Here is a 14,334-nt window from a genome sequence, read left to right as displayed (position 1 = left end):
GAAGAATAACTTTCAGTCTCTGTTGTGGGCACCTGTCCTGTCAGAACTGCCAGGTGACTTCGGTCTGCCCTAGCAGAGGGGGTACCTGGCATGGGGCTGCTTCTTGGGGCTGGCCAGCCCTGCTGCAGGCTCCTTGGAAGCTGCTGTGCAACATTGCTGGGGCTCATTATGGGCAGAGCATGCTGCTTCAAGGCCATGACATGTGGAACGGGGGGACTGCACAGGCTGGGTTTCTGTGATCACTCTAGAGATTTAGCCATTCTTACAGATATAAAGGAAATAAACTGCTTAACACTGTGATTTCCCATGGAAACCAGACGTTTTGGTGGGTTTTATATATCAAATAAGAATTTCTACCTGCAGCCAACAGTGGGAGCTTCAGCCATCCCTGCCTTGCTTCCAGGCTTCTCACAGGGTGCACATTCCAGGAGTGTGTGGTACCAGGTGGCCACAGGCACTGTCCCCAGTCTTGACACCCAGTATTTGGTCTCCAGTTTTCCTTCCTCTTCCGATGAGCTGGTGACTTCTCCATTAGTATGCAGGGCTAAGGCACAGGGTTGAGGGATGTCAAGGGGATGGAGGGTACACTATACCTCCTCTGCTGGGGAAGAAGATCTGTATCTAAACCAGTTGATGAAGGACATCCGGGGAGAAAACAAGAGCAGCTTATTTCCTGGATTTCCTTCTTGTGCTTCAAGCACATCAGCATTTGTCTTTTACAAATTTTCCCCTCTGCCTTTTCTCCCCCTCCAGGGGCACAGATTTGGCACAAAGTGAGGGATAAATTCTAAAGGGGAAGCAGAGAAGGCAGTGAGACATGTATCCCTCTCAGACAATTTTTCTTTCTCTTCCTCCCACGCCCGATGAAAAATCCTGACACAGAGCCTGAGATAGCAACAGTATCTTCTTTCTTCACTTGCATAGGTCTCTTAAGCAGGGTCTGTGCTATTGATCTGATGTTGCATCCTCCATAAGATTTTGTACATTTCTCCAGTAATTCTTCCATTGCTCGCAATGATTTGTGTTGATTTTGTTTTTTTTTTCATCAAAAAGCATCACATCTTGCAAAAACCACTCTCAAATTTCAGCTTGTATGTGAGTGAGATGTAATGCAATATCAGCGTACACAACCTTTGGTCCCTCTCTGTGCCCCAGAGACCGTGCAATCACTGCCAAAGCTTTGTGAAGAAGAGTCTCTCGGTATAGGAACATTGTGTACTCTCCAGTTTTCTCTCTGAGACTGTTAAAAATGTGTATTTCATCCCTCTGTTCTCCAGCTGTAAAAAGTCTCTTTCAGTTAGCTGTTTGGTGGGCATTTATGTATTACTGATTTTGGATAAGGAGGATATTTTTGAATACATCCTCTAGAGGTTTCCTGCAGTGTTAATCACACTAAGTAATTAAACAGGCATATTTTCTGATTAACATTTACCATTGCAATTAGCACAGGGCTGTGCCCTTTGAGATAGATGCCTAGTGGCTAAGTTCAGCAGTATTGCACATCAAGAAGACCTTTTGGTCTTGGAATAATACAGTGATAAAAAAAATCCAGAGGCCTTTTAATTTAACTGAGTCTGGGTTTACGGAAATTGGTATTGAGTGGCGACTGTTAATCTATCCTTTCTCAACAGAATATTAAACATGCTGAAAAAGCCACTGCTTTTTCACCCCTATGTCTCACTCAAAAATCTATTCCTGCTACCTGAGATTTTCATGGAAAGCTGATTCCCACTCGTGAAGGTTGGCCTGATGAGAAGATCCCTCTGTCTCTTTATGACTCCACTGAGATTCTGCAAATATATGGGGGCGTTTATTTACACCTCTTCATGGACTGAAGCTTAAATCCACATTTAGACAGCATAATCTCCAGTCCTTAATAGCTTTGGCCCCTCATTTAGACTTCTAAATGTAGCTGGTGAGTCTCAGTTTTAGATCCTCCTAACTGAAAGGTTCAACAAATGCTATCTGTGAATTAATGTGGAGATCTCCTTGTCCCTCATATTAACTCTGAAACCACAGAAACTGTGGTTGCTGATGGCACTAAATATCCTTTACCACAGCTGCAGAGCAGTTAGCCTCTTCTTTCTGCAGTTACATGGACCTTGAAAACAGTTGTTCAGAGAAGGTTGGTTTGATTTGAGAAGTTTTGCCCCATGATGGTGTTTGTACTGCAAAGTGATGTAAATGCAGCCTTCATACACAGTCATAGCACTGCTCTTTGGGCTAAGCACTGAAGGGGGCAGCTTGCGTTTTACCTCAGATCAGGAGTTACTTCTGAAGCAAATCTCCTTATCAGCCCACATTACTGTGGGATGGCTCATATCTCAGATTGCTCCAAGCACACAAACTGTATTACTTTCAGATGAAAATGTATTTGTAAAGCACACCAACTGTGCTTTGGTGGTAGCAAGCAGTCCGTCCCTGCAACCAGGCTAGAACAAAAGTCCAGAAATGCTTATTATGTAGAAATAGGCTCCACAGAACCAGCTGGGTGTTGCACAAATCCAATTGCTCAAGTCAACACAGCCTGGGTTGTTTATAATCTGTGATAGCTTGGGCTCTTAACAGCTTCACCTACTTAGACTTCTAAATACAGCTGAGGAGCCTTAGCTGCTCTTGTGGTTGAACAGCTCAACCACACACTCCTGGTGTGTCCAACTTCCAGGTACATCAGCCACTTGCTCTGTTCACTGTAACCCATGCATTATGAAAGGCCCTTGAGAAGCTGCCAGGAGATGTGCGTCTCTGCACACTGCAAACTGTTGTGATAGGAAAGAGAAAAGCAAAGGAAATTAGTTACCATTTTGGTAGCAAAGACTGACATGGGCATCCTCTTTGGAAAATATAACAACATAAGAAGGGTGTGAACATGCTAAAACAAGTCCAGAGGAAGGCCACAGAGGTGGTCAGAGGGCTGGAGCACCTTGCCCATGAACACAGGCTGAGAGAGTTGAGGTTGCTCAGCCTGAAGAAGGTTCCAGGGAGACCTTGGAGAAGCTTCCAGTGCCTAAAGGGAGCCTGCAAGAAATCTGGAAAGGGACTTTTTACAAGAGCGTGTAGTGATAGGACAAGGGAAACAGGTTCAAACTGCAAGAGGGGAGATTCAGCTCTTAGGAAGAAATTCTTTACTGTGAGAATGGTGAGGCACTGGAATATGTTGCCCAGAGAAGCTGTGGCTGCCCCATTCCTTGAAGTGTTCAAGCCCAGGTGGGATGGGGCTTTGAGCAACCTGGTCTAGTAGATGGTGTCCCTCTCCATGGCAGGGGATTGGAATTAGATGATCTTTAAGGTCCTTTCCAACCCAAACCTATCGCTACTTAAATAATGGGAAAACTCTTTGCACAGCAAAATGATGAAAATTGCTCGCTACATGTAAAGTTAAATGGTCCATGAATTTCAACAGCATTTCTTCACCCATTTCTCTTTGACAACAGGAAATACTCAGGGTAGAGGAGTGGGCTTGGATAATGTGTTTGAGGTAGGTTATGAAAATACAGAAGTGAAGGCAACGGGGGTATTTATTAATGAATTTACATTCCCCAAGTTTAGCGATGTGATTTAAATAGTGTTCCTGTGTAATATCTGACAAGAGGTGCTCTGAAACATTTTGGGGGGATACTTAGTTGTTTTCCTCCACAGACTGGGGAGGATGGGGAGATGAGCATCCTAGTTTAGACTGATACAGAGAAATCCATGTGATCTCACTTTAACTGACTAAAAGCGAGAAGTTCAAGACCAAGCTAGTCACAAAGCTGTCTTTATACTCACTGCCTTTGAGATCTATATTAGCATGGGGTGACTACTGCTTTGGACATGTCATTTTCTCCCCATTGACTAAAAAGCTGGCAGCTTAGACAACCAACTAAAATGCAGATAACCTGTTATTAGAAATGGAAAGTTTGGGTGATGATTCCCTCCCAAAGTCTAGGACAGAGGATTGGGGCATGATGAGTAGCCCTGTCTCTCCACAGCTGCACATAGCTTTATGACCAGCTATTTGCTAAATGAACCAGAAATGTGCCATTTCTGAAGGATCTCCTGGCCTTCCACAACACTACTCTCTGTCCAGATACAATTGCAGGAGCTTGTATTTATTACGAACTTCTCTTGGAAATGTAGTCCAGGGTGGACTACCGTGCCAGGAATAAAGGTGATCTATGTACCACGCTGCTACCCTCTATTCTCTGATCAACCAGGTGTTTAGAAGTGCCTCCTAACTTCGGTTAGTGCTTCTGGATTCAGTTCAATGTCATTACAACTGTCTCTTCTCCTGTGCCTAGTTCAACACTTAGCTCCCTTTACACTATATGCTCTCTGTCCTGTACGCATTTCACCTTAGTCCCCTAGCTGTACTTATGATAGATATTGCCCTCCTTCAAATATAACTATTTGAGGGCTGACCATTTCTCTTATTTTTGATATTTCCAGATCAAGTCCAGGGTAAGATCCTATATTTTAGGCCTCAAGAAGCGTCCATGGACAATATTTGGAATTTGCATGAGTGGCGTCCTTTCTACCATTTCTGTAACAATGGTGATCTCCACCATCATGTACTGGAAAAGTGTGAAAAGATCCAAGCTCCACCCACAGGGCAAAATCCGCAAAATTATACGGGGACCTCCGAGACGCACAGTGTGCTAAGCTGCAAAGTGAACTGGCCATTCATTTGTCCTTAATATGCCATATGTAGCTTATGTTATTGTTTATTTCTTTTATTTCTAAAAACAAAGCTCTTTCTTTAACTCTACTCATCTCCCCTACCTCAAAGAGTTTTGTTATGTCTGTAAAAGAGTACTTGAAAACAGAATGGAGCACATACCTGCTAACTACTCTTTTGTACACTGTAATTTTATGAAGTGAGGGTTTCTCATAATCTTTTCAATGCCATGCTCAGTAATAGTCCTATAAACTGCACACCATATCACCTGCAATTGTTGTTGAAAGTTCATTTTCTACTCATAAACTTCTATTTGTGTTCAACACTATTATTCCTAGGAAATTAACTCTGAAATGTAATACAACAATACAGCTGCAGATCCTGGAGCCAATTATTTTCTTCCTCAGTTCTTGCAAATTAAACAAACACTATGGTGACATGCAGGAATCCACCCTAATTTGGCAGTAGTACTCCTGTAAGCTTTCACTATTGTAAGCATCTCGGAATGCTGTAATGCTTGCTCAGTGTCCTGCTCCATCTAAAGTCTCCAAACCTGGGCTGGCTCTTCGACTCTCATTTTTTTTTTTTTTAGAGACAACTTCCATTAGTTAGCCCTGCTTGTTACATATTTTGGACAAATGAAATTTCTGGGTCACTGTCTGTCCCATAGAGTAAGTCATGTGTTTTCTCTGTACTCTTTTACAGACTCTTCACAAAGGGCCTATGGCCGCCTTTTTGATGCAAACTAAAGATAACCCCATGAAAGCCTTAGGAGTGCTAGCTGGTGTCATGGGCATAATGGTGCTGATAACTATCATGATCTCTACTGCCATGTTCTGGCGCAACAAGCGGTCCAACAAAATCATGCCGGTAAGACGGATCATAAAAAAGAGACAGACCCCACAGCCCCGGACAGTGAGGATGGAATGGCTGAAATTCAAGAGGCCCAGCAACGCTGCAGAGAAGTTTGTTGTTGAGAATGATGCCAAAGATCTGCACAATGAGAACAGCAACAACAACATCCAGGTTGCCCCTGTGCCGCCGACTGCTCCCTTGCCTCCACCTCCCCCTACCGTGGCTCCCAGGGGTGATGCCTCAGGGTGGCGGGTGCCGACTGTGTCCGGCTCCCTCACTCCCAAGTTTATAAACAAGCAGGTGAAGAAGAGAGGTCATGGCAGTGCCCACAATGCCCTTGTGTCAGAGCTCAAAATGAGGTTTGAGAAGAGGAACGCAGCTATGGGTGAGCCCCACATCTAGGTGCTCTTGGCAGCCCCCAGTGACTGCAGATTGTGGCTGGGCGTGGATATATTTATGTGCTGTGGTTTTCCCTGTGTCTGTCAGCATTCCGTGAACTGAGAGCAGCTTTGTGCTGGAATAGACACCCCTCACCTTCTGCAAGTATTACATGCTACAGAGTCACCCCACCTATAGCATAGCTGCGGTCATTGTCCAGTTGCAGCTGCAGTACCTTTGGCTTGTGTCACAGTGCTGGTCCTTTCCAACAGCTGTCTGAACAGGGTACTGAGTACCTTCATGCCAGCCACAGTTTCCCCAAGTGAACAGGGATTCAGGTTGCCCCCATTTTGGTGACCCCTACCCAGAGTCCAAGTTTTCAAACACAGAATTCTGCAGCCAAGGCACTGGAGGATGCCAGTTCTGACCTGGACTCATAGGTGTGTCTGAGGTGTCCAAAACCCCATCATGCCCAATCCCAGACTCACTTTTGAAGACACTGGCCTGGCTGTAGTGCCAGCACTGACTCAATGTGCAGGTCTCCTACAGCAGTGACAATGCATGCTGCAAGAAGGTATAGTGTAGCTGGTACCTGCTGTCCTCAGGGTGCAACACACTTTGCAACAGCTGGAAGAGCAATGTGCTCATGGCCTGAGTACCTTCATTCCCAAAAGGTAAGCAGACAGACTTGGAAAAGGTCATAATTTTCCTGCAGCTTATGATGGGTTTTGCCAGAGTACATTGACATGATGCTGTGCTTTGCTTCTGCTCTGAACTTGCCTAGTAATCATCCGACAGGAAGGCCACCTCAGCCTTCTCTAGACCAGCTGGGGCAAGATTGGAGCACAGTTCAATAGCAGCACTTGCTCAATACTGCCCTCTTCTGACACCGTGTCCCCCAAGGAGGGGAAGCCCATACGGAGAAGGACGTGATGAAAGCAGCAGGGAATACAAGGGAAAACCAAGATCAAAATGATAAGTGAAAAATACAGACAAGTGCTGGAAAGTTGCATATGTCGGTCAGGGAAGTGTGTGGAAAGATCATTTGATTTTGTACCCTGCTAACAGGAGCTGTTGAGGAATATATTTCACCACCTCTCCTGGCTTGCTCCAGGGACTGGTGAGTGCAAAGGAGGTTTCTGGTTTGTCCTGTCAGTACTTTTGAGTGAATTATGCAACCGTCAGGAGGGGTAATGCAGGGGGTGGGGGGCAGCTGACACTTTTTTTGCCTGTTACATGACAGTAAAAAGGCACCAAAGGCAGAACGCTTTTTCACTGGATCTTTTTTCACTGGATACACAGTTTCACCCTCCTGTTTGTTTCTGAGGGCATGCTTTTCAGCTGGGACTGTTTCCTCACCCTCTGGGAAAAAGCAGTGTGTACCAGGCTGCCTGGGAAATGGCACACTGCACCTCTGCCTGTGCCCTGGCCCTGCAGGGCAGCTGTGCTGTCATGGATTGGCACTGTGAAAGTCAAGATGGGGAGGAAACCCTACAGGACAGAACACTGTTAATTCAAGGGTTTCCTGAGACTCTTCTCCAGCTCCAGCAGACATGGCCTTCAGGGATTCCTCTCCTGACGTCCCATCAGCTGGTCTAATTTCCTTTCTCTGCATCAGCTTGGGGGACAGCTGGTTGAATATAAAGCTCCCTAGATACAGGGAAAATGCTGCATTTTTTAACTTCAGTCTGATACATCCAGAAGTCAGAGGGTGACCATAGCTCATGTCACCTGTGGGCTGAGCGCGGAGCTGTATCCCAGTAGTGCAGCAAGGTCTCAGCAGGGGGGCTATGCCCTCAGTGCTGCTCCCCTGTCATATCTCTCATTTCCATCACTTTTCTTACTTATCCCTCCTCCTGGGGCTTAATGGCATGAGGCCCAGGCTCTGTTGTTGTGTGTGGTCACCTTGTCCTCCGGCTACGGGTGGAGGGAGGGGATGTGCAGCCACTGGGCACACTCCCACTGCCCTGTGCAAGCATGTGTGTTCTGCTGGTTGTGTCTCCACCAGGTTGTGCAGTCTTTCCCAAGGTATCAAAAGTCTGTGGTTTATTACCCATACTACTGTTTTCCCAGTGTTGTGTTGAAGCCAGCATTCAGTGTTTGTTCTCCAATGAGGAAAGCCTATAAAAACCATTCAGTTAACTGAGATTTATTAGGCATTATAGTCTTACAGTCTTAGAGATTGTATTTAAGAGAGAATAAAGATGTTTTATTACTATGTTGTGAGACTTTTCTCCAGTTACTCTGTATTTCAACTTCAGGGTGGGTTTTTTAATAAATAAATAAATTATATAAAAAAAAACAAACAACCTGCAAAAGGTGCTTCTGTGCATGACATCCTTCTGCTGGCAGTGAGGCCTTGCTGTTGCTTGGTATTGACCACATGGGTGCAGGCAACCAGAGGTCTCTCTAGGATAACAAAATGGCCTCTTTTGCAGGCCATGAGTCAGAAGAGGGGCTGTGTAGATTTTGCGCAACACTAGCCTGGAAGGAGAGGAGGTGAGAAGCAGGATGCTGTAAGGCACAGAGGACAGGCAGGGTCACAGATGAGTCCATGGCCGAATGCCCATTGCACTCTGCAGCCCACTGCGGCACAGCCCCAGTGGCAGGAAAGCTCCCTGTGAGACAACAGGTTTGTCTGATGCCAGAGCTCACTGGGTATGCAATTTGTTAAGTGGTGATGGGTTGTTTTGTCTTTCCTTGGCTGTTCCCTCACTGTGATTCAGTGTCTCTCTCTCTGGTCTCCACAGTTTGATGTTGTTCCTCCACGGTGACTTGAGTGGGAGAAGGCCAGTCATTACAGGCACTGGTGTTTTTTTTCACTCACCCCTCGCACATGGGGAGTGATGGACCTCAACCAGTATCATCTCTTGCCTGTCCCTGTATGCACTATGTCCCCAGGGGTTTCTCCAGGACAAGGTCATCTCCCTTGCTTGGCAGGCTGCTGCTGCTCATTCCTCACTGCTCCATACCCCCTGTGATGTGCTGCAACAGCCAGGCTCCCTCCATCCCTGCAGCTGAACCTCAGAGCCCCTTGGCATCCAGGATTTTTACAGTTTGTAACTGTAAAAGGCTAGAAATGAAGCAGAGGACATCTGCATATTCTGAAAATCCATCACATTTATTACTTTGACAACAAAAGACTGACAAGACTAGGAAGTCTCTTGAAGTATAACACTGAGAGTCAGCACTGACAAAACAGGTCTCTGCTCAAAAGCTGCGCAGTAGCTTACAGCAGAAGGAGATGCTGGGGGAGGAAACACAGGGCCTGAGGAGGGTCAGCATGGAAAACACAGCAAAAACCAAACTACATCTAGAAAGCCAAACTGCCATGTAGTGAAGCTCACATTAGGCTTTGTCTCTGCTTACCACTGAGGTTCCTGCTCTATTTCTTATCTTTTTGAGGAGGTCTAAACACATATTTAAAAGTGCTGTGGGTCTGCTGGCCACGTGCTTTTGTTGTGCTGGAAAGCACGAGGCCAAAACCAAAAAATAATAAGTCACACATCCTCAGACCCCCGAGAAATAAAGCATGAGCTGCTCTGTGAGCTGGGGGCTGGTTGCTTTTACATGTGCATCTGGGGTTTTTTGCCTCTAGAAAGGAGTCAAGCTTTGGTTTCAAAGCAGCAGGGTGGGCAGGCAGCACATCTGCATTTGGGGAAGGTGCCTGGCTCCCAGCCCTGGCTCCACCACTGTCTGTGCCCCATGCCAATTGTCCTGCCAGCCCAATCCAAGCCAAGCATCCCCATCACCTCCCATATCACCCTACAGCCACAGCGCCATCTTTTCTCCAAGTAATTAAAATAGCTCCATCATGTTGACTCAGTCTTCCCCCCGCTACTTTTTGTTGCTGGTTATGACCACAGACCTGCCCTGGCTCTCTGTCCCTGTTTCAATGAGGCAGCACCTGGCACAGGGCAGAGCTGCGAATGAATCTCTTCATCCATGCTCCAGCTGGGAAAAATAAAGTGAAGTGAGAGCAAGGGGAGACCTTTGGCATTTTGCCACATGCACTATTATTGGTTTGGTTGGGGTATTTTTGTTAATGCTGTGTTTGTATGTTTTCGTGCATTGCTCCGTGACACTGTTGCAGAGGCAGACCTGGGCTGTGGGCTCACAGCCACACACCCTGAGCACCCCTATTCGCAGCACTTCCCAAGCCTGCTGCAGTTCCAGTGGTTGTGCCCAACCATGCCTTGAGTCCGTGCAGCACGGAGTCTCCTTTGCACGGTCCCTCAAGCAAACCAGCACGTACTGTGGCTTGAGGTCACCTCTAAAAGGTGCCGCTGCAGACAGGCAGGGCGGGCACAGCTGGGCTAGTAGAGGTCAGCGCTGTTCCTGTGGGGTGGCCGGGTCTTGCCAGGCTCATCACGGGCTGGGGGCCGCCGGATGCTGCGGCCACCCTCGGGGAGGCAGAGCCCATCCTCGCTGCCGGCTGGCAGGCTGTCCAGCGTGCTCTCCTTGCTGCCCGCAGCCTGGGCCTGGCCCCCGCGGCGGCGGCGCGGGCACATGCTGGGGCAGCGGGCCAGGCAGCCAGGGCGGGCCTCAGCAGTGCAGGCGTACATGCCAGCGGGCACAGCCAACACCATGGCGCAGACGATGACCACGATGTGGATGAGCTTCTCACGCTGCTCCAGCTGGCTGATGTCGCTGCCCGTGACGAAAACGACGCACTGGCCCTTGCGAGGCGCCTGGTTGCGCACAGCCACGCACACCTCGTACTTGGTGGCAGGCAGCAGGTCAGTCACCGAGTAGGTGTTGATGCCGGGGCCAATGTAGATGGCGTCCTTCTGGGCCGCGTCATAGCGGCCCACCAGGAGGGTGTACCAGGTCTCCCCTGGCTCGCCTGCTGCTGCTGCCACTGCAAACCACTCCAGGGTGATGCCATAGACTGTCTGCTTGGCAATGCGCACTTCTACGTGGGCTCCCGACTCAGCTGGGCCAATGGGAGCCCAGCCTGAGGTGGTAGTGGTTGAGGATGCCCACGGGGACCGCACATGGAGATTGATGGCCACTGAGGTGTTGCCCAAGAAGTTAGCAGCTGTACAGGTGTAGTTGCCAGCATCTGCTCTCCGTGCTGCGGGGATCAGCAGCTCTGAGCGCACCATGTCCTCACTGATGGGCTCCGTGGACACTGCAGGCAAAAGGGAGCTGTGTTAGCACGCAGAAACATCTTGAGGTAGTGCCAGGACCATTCTAATGTGGGATGGGTGCCAGGAGGCCAGGCAGAGCCTGCCCTGCCCCGGGAAAAGAGGATGAGGGGGCAGAGGAGTGTGCCAAACCCCGCAGAGCTTGTCAGCAAAGCATTTTCCAGGCAGAAAGGCAATAAATGCACTTGGACACCTAAGGATGGGAGACAGGGTGTATGGCTACCCCAATGTGAGCCGCTGGGGAGGCTGCTGTGGGCAGAGGCCAAGCCACCTGTATGCCGTCTGCCATCAATGTCCTCAGGTCACGGCAAGCCAGGGAGAGCCACTGAGGTGCAGCAGGCACCACTGCTTTTGGACACAGGCTCCATCCTCCATTTGGATTGAATGTAGAAAAATGTCAGTCTCAAGAGGCTTGGGCCAAAAAGAGGTGTGTGAAACCACGCATTGTTGGTCTGGAAGTGAGACGCAGCTTGAAGAACGGTATGAAACACCCTGTTGCCTACCCAAACAGGGGCACATGGCTGTGCTTGGGGAAAGCTTGTATGTAATTAATTTAACATGTGCTTGCAGAAAGATGCACAAGTGCTACAATGCTGCAATTAAAGCAACTATCAGCCCAGGATTAAGGGCTAATGCTATCTTATTTAGCTAGCTGGCTTATTAGGAACCCACGTGCATTATTAGCTTGTCTGATGAAAATAGCAACTTGCCCTACTGAAGGCTCTTAGTAAGAATAAATGTGAGGGAAGCTTTGTAAGACCCAAGCTGGATAAGGAGGAAAAGGCCTCATATTACAAGGACCTCAGTAAAGAACATAAATAAACAAAGCTTATGGAGAATGACAACGTCTGTTTTGGTTATAGAGCATGAATGAATACAGACAGGCAACAAGTCTGCATGATTTTGTGGTTTATGTGGGTATTTCTTGGGCAAAGATGGGAGTAGCATAGAAACATACAAGTGTAGGTGTGTGCGTGCTCCTACAAACACACATATGTACATACAAATATATACTGTGTGCATATATAATATATCATATATAGCATAAATTAGATTTGTATCTCGATAGCTACAGATTTATTATACATGTGTGACTATATTAATAGTTCTTAATATCATGTGTGGTGATGAAAGAGCCACTGCTAAAAATCCACATGTAGAATCATAGAATGGTTTGGGTTGGAAAGAACCTTAAAGCTCATTCAGTTCCAACCCCCTGCCATGGGCAGGGACACCTCCCACTAGACCAGGCTGATCAAGGCCCTTGAATGTTGCCAGGGATGGGCATCCACAGCTTCTCTGGGCAACCTGTTCCAGTGCCTCACCACCCTCACAGTAAAGAACTTCTTCCTTGTATCTAACCTAAATCTCCCCTGTTTAAGCTTGAACACATTGCCCCTTGTACTATTGCTACAGTCCCTGATGAAAAGTCCCTCCCCAGCATCCTTGTAGGTCCCCCTTCAGATACTGGAAGACTGCTATGAGGTTTCCACACAACCTTCTTTTCTCCAGGCTGATTTACATAAAATAATTGTGTAAAAATGAGGCTCTGCTCCTTTCATCTTTGATTGATATCCTGGGTGAAGCAGCTGTTCTCATGCTGGTCAGGCATGCTTAGACATGCAGTATGATTAAGATTATTTGGATTATTGCCACCACAATAGCTCTGGTGCTCTGAAGGATTGGAGAGATGGTGTGGTCACTGTGGTGGCCTGAAGACCTACGCAAGTAGAATAACAGAACATCATTTTTTAATTAAAAAAAAAAGAACGAAAGAAGAAAAAGCTTTGCTTACCATTAAATGCCCTTAAAAGTTTGAGTGAATAGGTCCACCAGACAGCTGGGGCAGGGCTGGCTTGCACAAAGCAGGTCAGGGTGACGTTCAGCCCCACTGGGACTGTTAGGTTTGTGTCAAGGGCTGAGGTCAGGGGCTTCATGCAGCTGTTGAGCTCCACTTCATAAAAAAACTTCCCTGCCCTGAATTTTGGACTTGAGCAAGTTAAATAGGAATTCATCAGAATAATAGGTGGGCCAACTGACTTGATAAACTGGACAAATCCCCGCAGGCGGCAGTCACAAATCCAGGGGTTGTCATGAAGAGCCAGGACAGCATTGGAAATAGCTTCTATGTGCCCCTCTCCCCTCTGGCTTTTCTGGTAGACCGGCCAGCTGTAGAAGACATCCCTGGATATGACGGTAAGCTGATTTGAGGATAGATCTAAATAGGTCAGGTTAGACAGATAGCGGAGCGCATGCTCTGGAAGGACATCCAGCCGGTTGTGCTTCAGATCCAGGATTTTGAGAGCCGGGGTGTCTTGAAATGCTGTCCATGGCACAGAACTTAATTTGTTCCCTTGCAAGCGCAACTCCTTCAGAGCTGGCAGATATTCCAGGCTCTTGATGTGCATCACTGTGATGTTGTTAAAATTGAGCCAGAGGTACTCCAAGGCACTAACATTCTCAAAAGAACCACGAGGTAATTCTGTTAGGTGAGAATTTTCTATTCTAATTTTCCGGATGTCCTGAGGGATGTTTGCAGGGATCTGCCTCAGCAGTGCAGACATACAAAGCAAACTCCTAAGGAGGAAACCAGAAAATTCTCCAGGTTGTACACCATGTTCATGGCTAACAAACCAGTTCCCTTTATGGGTCTACAAGCACTCGAATAATTAAAAGGTATTGTATACAGGGCATGCATAAGCCATACATCCTTCCTTCTCTGGGTCTTACGTCCATTCTCCCGCAAAGAATACAATTAAGACATAAAAATTGCTATGTATGCAGTTACATATCTCAGGGAAATAAAAGGAATCTCATTCTATGCTCAAGCTAGTACTATTCAAGTATTAGAGGAGGCACATCATAAGGCCATCAGTTTGCTTTTGGTGCTCACATCATCAGCAAATATATATTGGAACTCTCCAAGCTGCTTCACGGGTGCCACAACTAGGGTAACTAGTCTTACCTTCCAAAGCTGTCTTGAGAACAAGAGCATCCTGTGATACAAGATGAAACAGAGAGGTTTATCTCGTGGAAGGCCAGAAGAAGAAGAAAAATATGACAAATGGGGTCCATATTCTCCTTTAAGAAAGCGCTGTGCAGGGTTTGCACCAAACATGCCAACAGCCTCCAAGAAGCAAATCCTATTAGCTGTAATCTTCCTTGACGCAGAAATAAATCCTGGTGGGGACCCATCCCTAAAGAAGACATGTAGTATGGTTCATAGCCTGTGTCAAAGTGCTAAAAATCACCCCCGGGACCACCCCTGGCATTTATTTGTTTATTATGTTGGTA

The 14,334-nt window shown here is 47.1% G+C and overlaps 2 protein-coding genes across 8 annotated transcripts in view; one reads left to right on the top strand and one right to left on the bottom strand.

Annotated features, from left to right (window-relative positions):
- CDHR1 (cadherin related family member 1) overlaps window positions 1-7,502 on the top strand; it is a 50,657-nt gene extending 43,155 nt beyond the window's left edge. For 6 of the 7 annotated variants that reach the window (XM_061449858.1, XM_061449894.1, XM_061449866.1 and 3 more), the window contains one exon: window positions 5,363-7,502. In XM_061449858.1, coding sequence (XP_061305842.1) covers window positions 5,363-5,914 — 552 coding nt within the window. In that variant the 3' untranslated portion in view covers window positions 5,915-7,502. The other variant, XM_061449902.1, reaches the window with a different exon arrangement.
- A 2,425-nt stretch (window positions 7,503-9,927) lies between these two features.
- On the bottom strand, window positions 9,928-14,115 carry LRIT2 (leucine rich repeat, Ig-like and transmembrane domains 2). Its single transcript, XM_061445961.1, has 3 exons — window positions 14,006-14,115; window positions 12,836-13,617; window positions 9,928-11,024 (listed from the first exon to the last, which is right to left on the bottom strand). Exons 1-3 carry the CDS (start codon window positions 14,113-14,115, stop codon window positions 10,207-10,209), a joined length of 1,710 nt encoding a protein of 569 aa, XP_061301945.1. The 3' UTR covers window positions 9,928-10,206.
- Between the last annotated feature and the right edge of the window lie 219 nt (window positions 14,116-14,334).

Source organism: Pezoporus flaviventris, unplaced genomic scaffold, assembly GCF_033815535.1.
Source record: "Pezoporus flaviventris isolate CSIRO_AGI_PZ_B2104156 unplaced genomic scaffold, CSIRO_AGI_Pfla_v1 ptg000001l, whole genome shotgun sequence".
NCBI classification, from domain to species: domain Eukaryota; kingdom Metazoa; phylum Chordata; class Aves; order Psittaciformes; family Psittacidae; genus Pezoporus; species Pezoporus flaviventris.
Note: the sequence above shows the minus strand (reverse complement) of the source record. Positions and strands in the feature narration are given on the sequence as shown.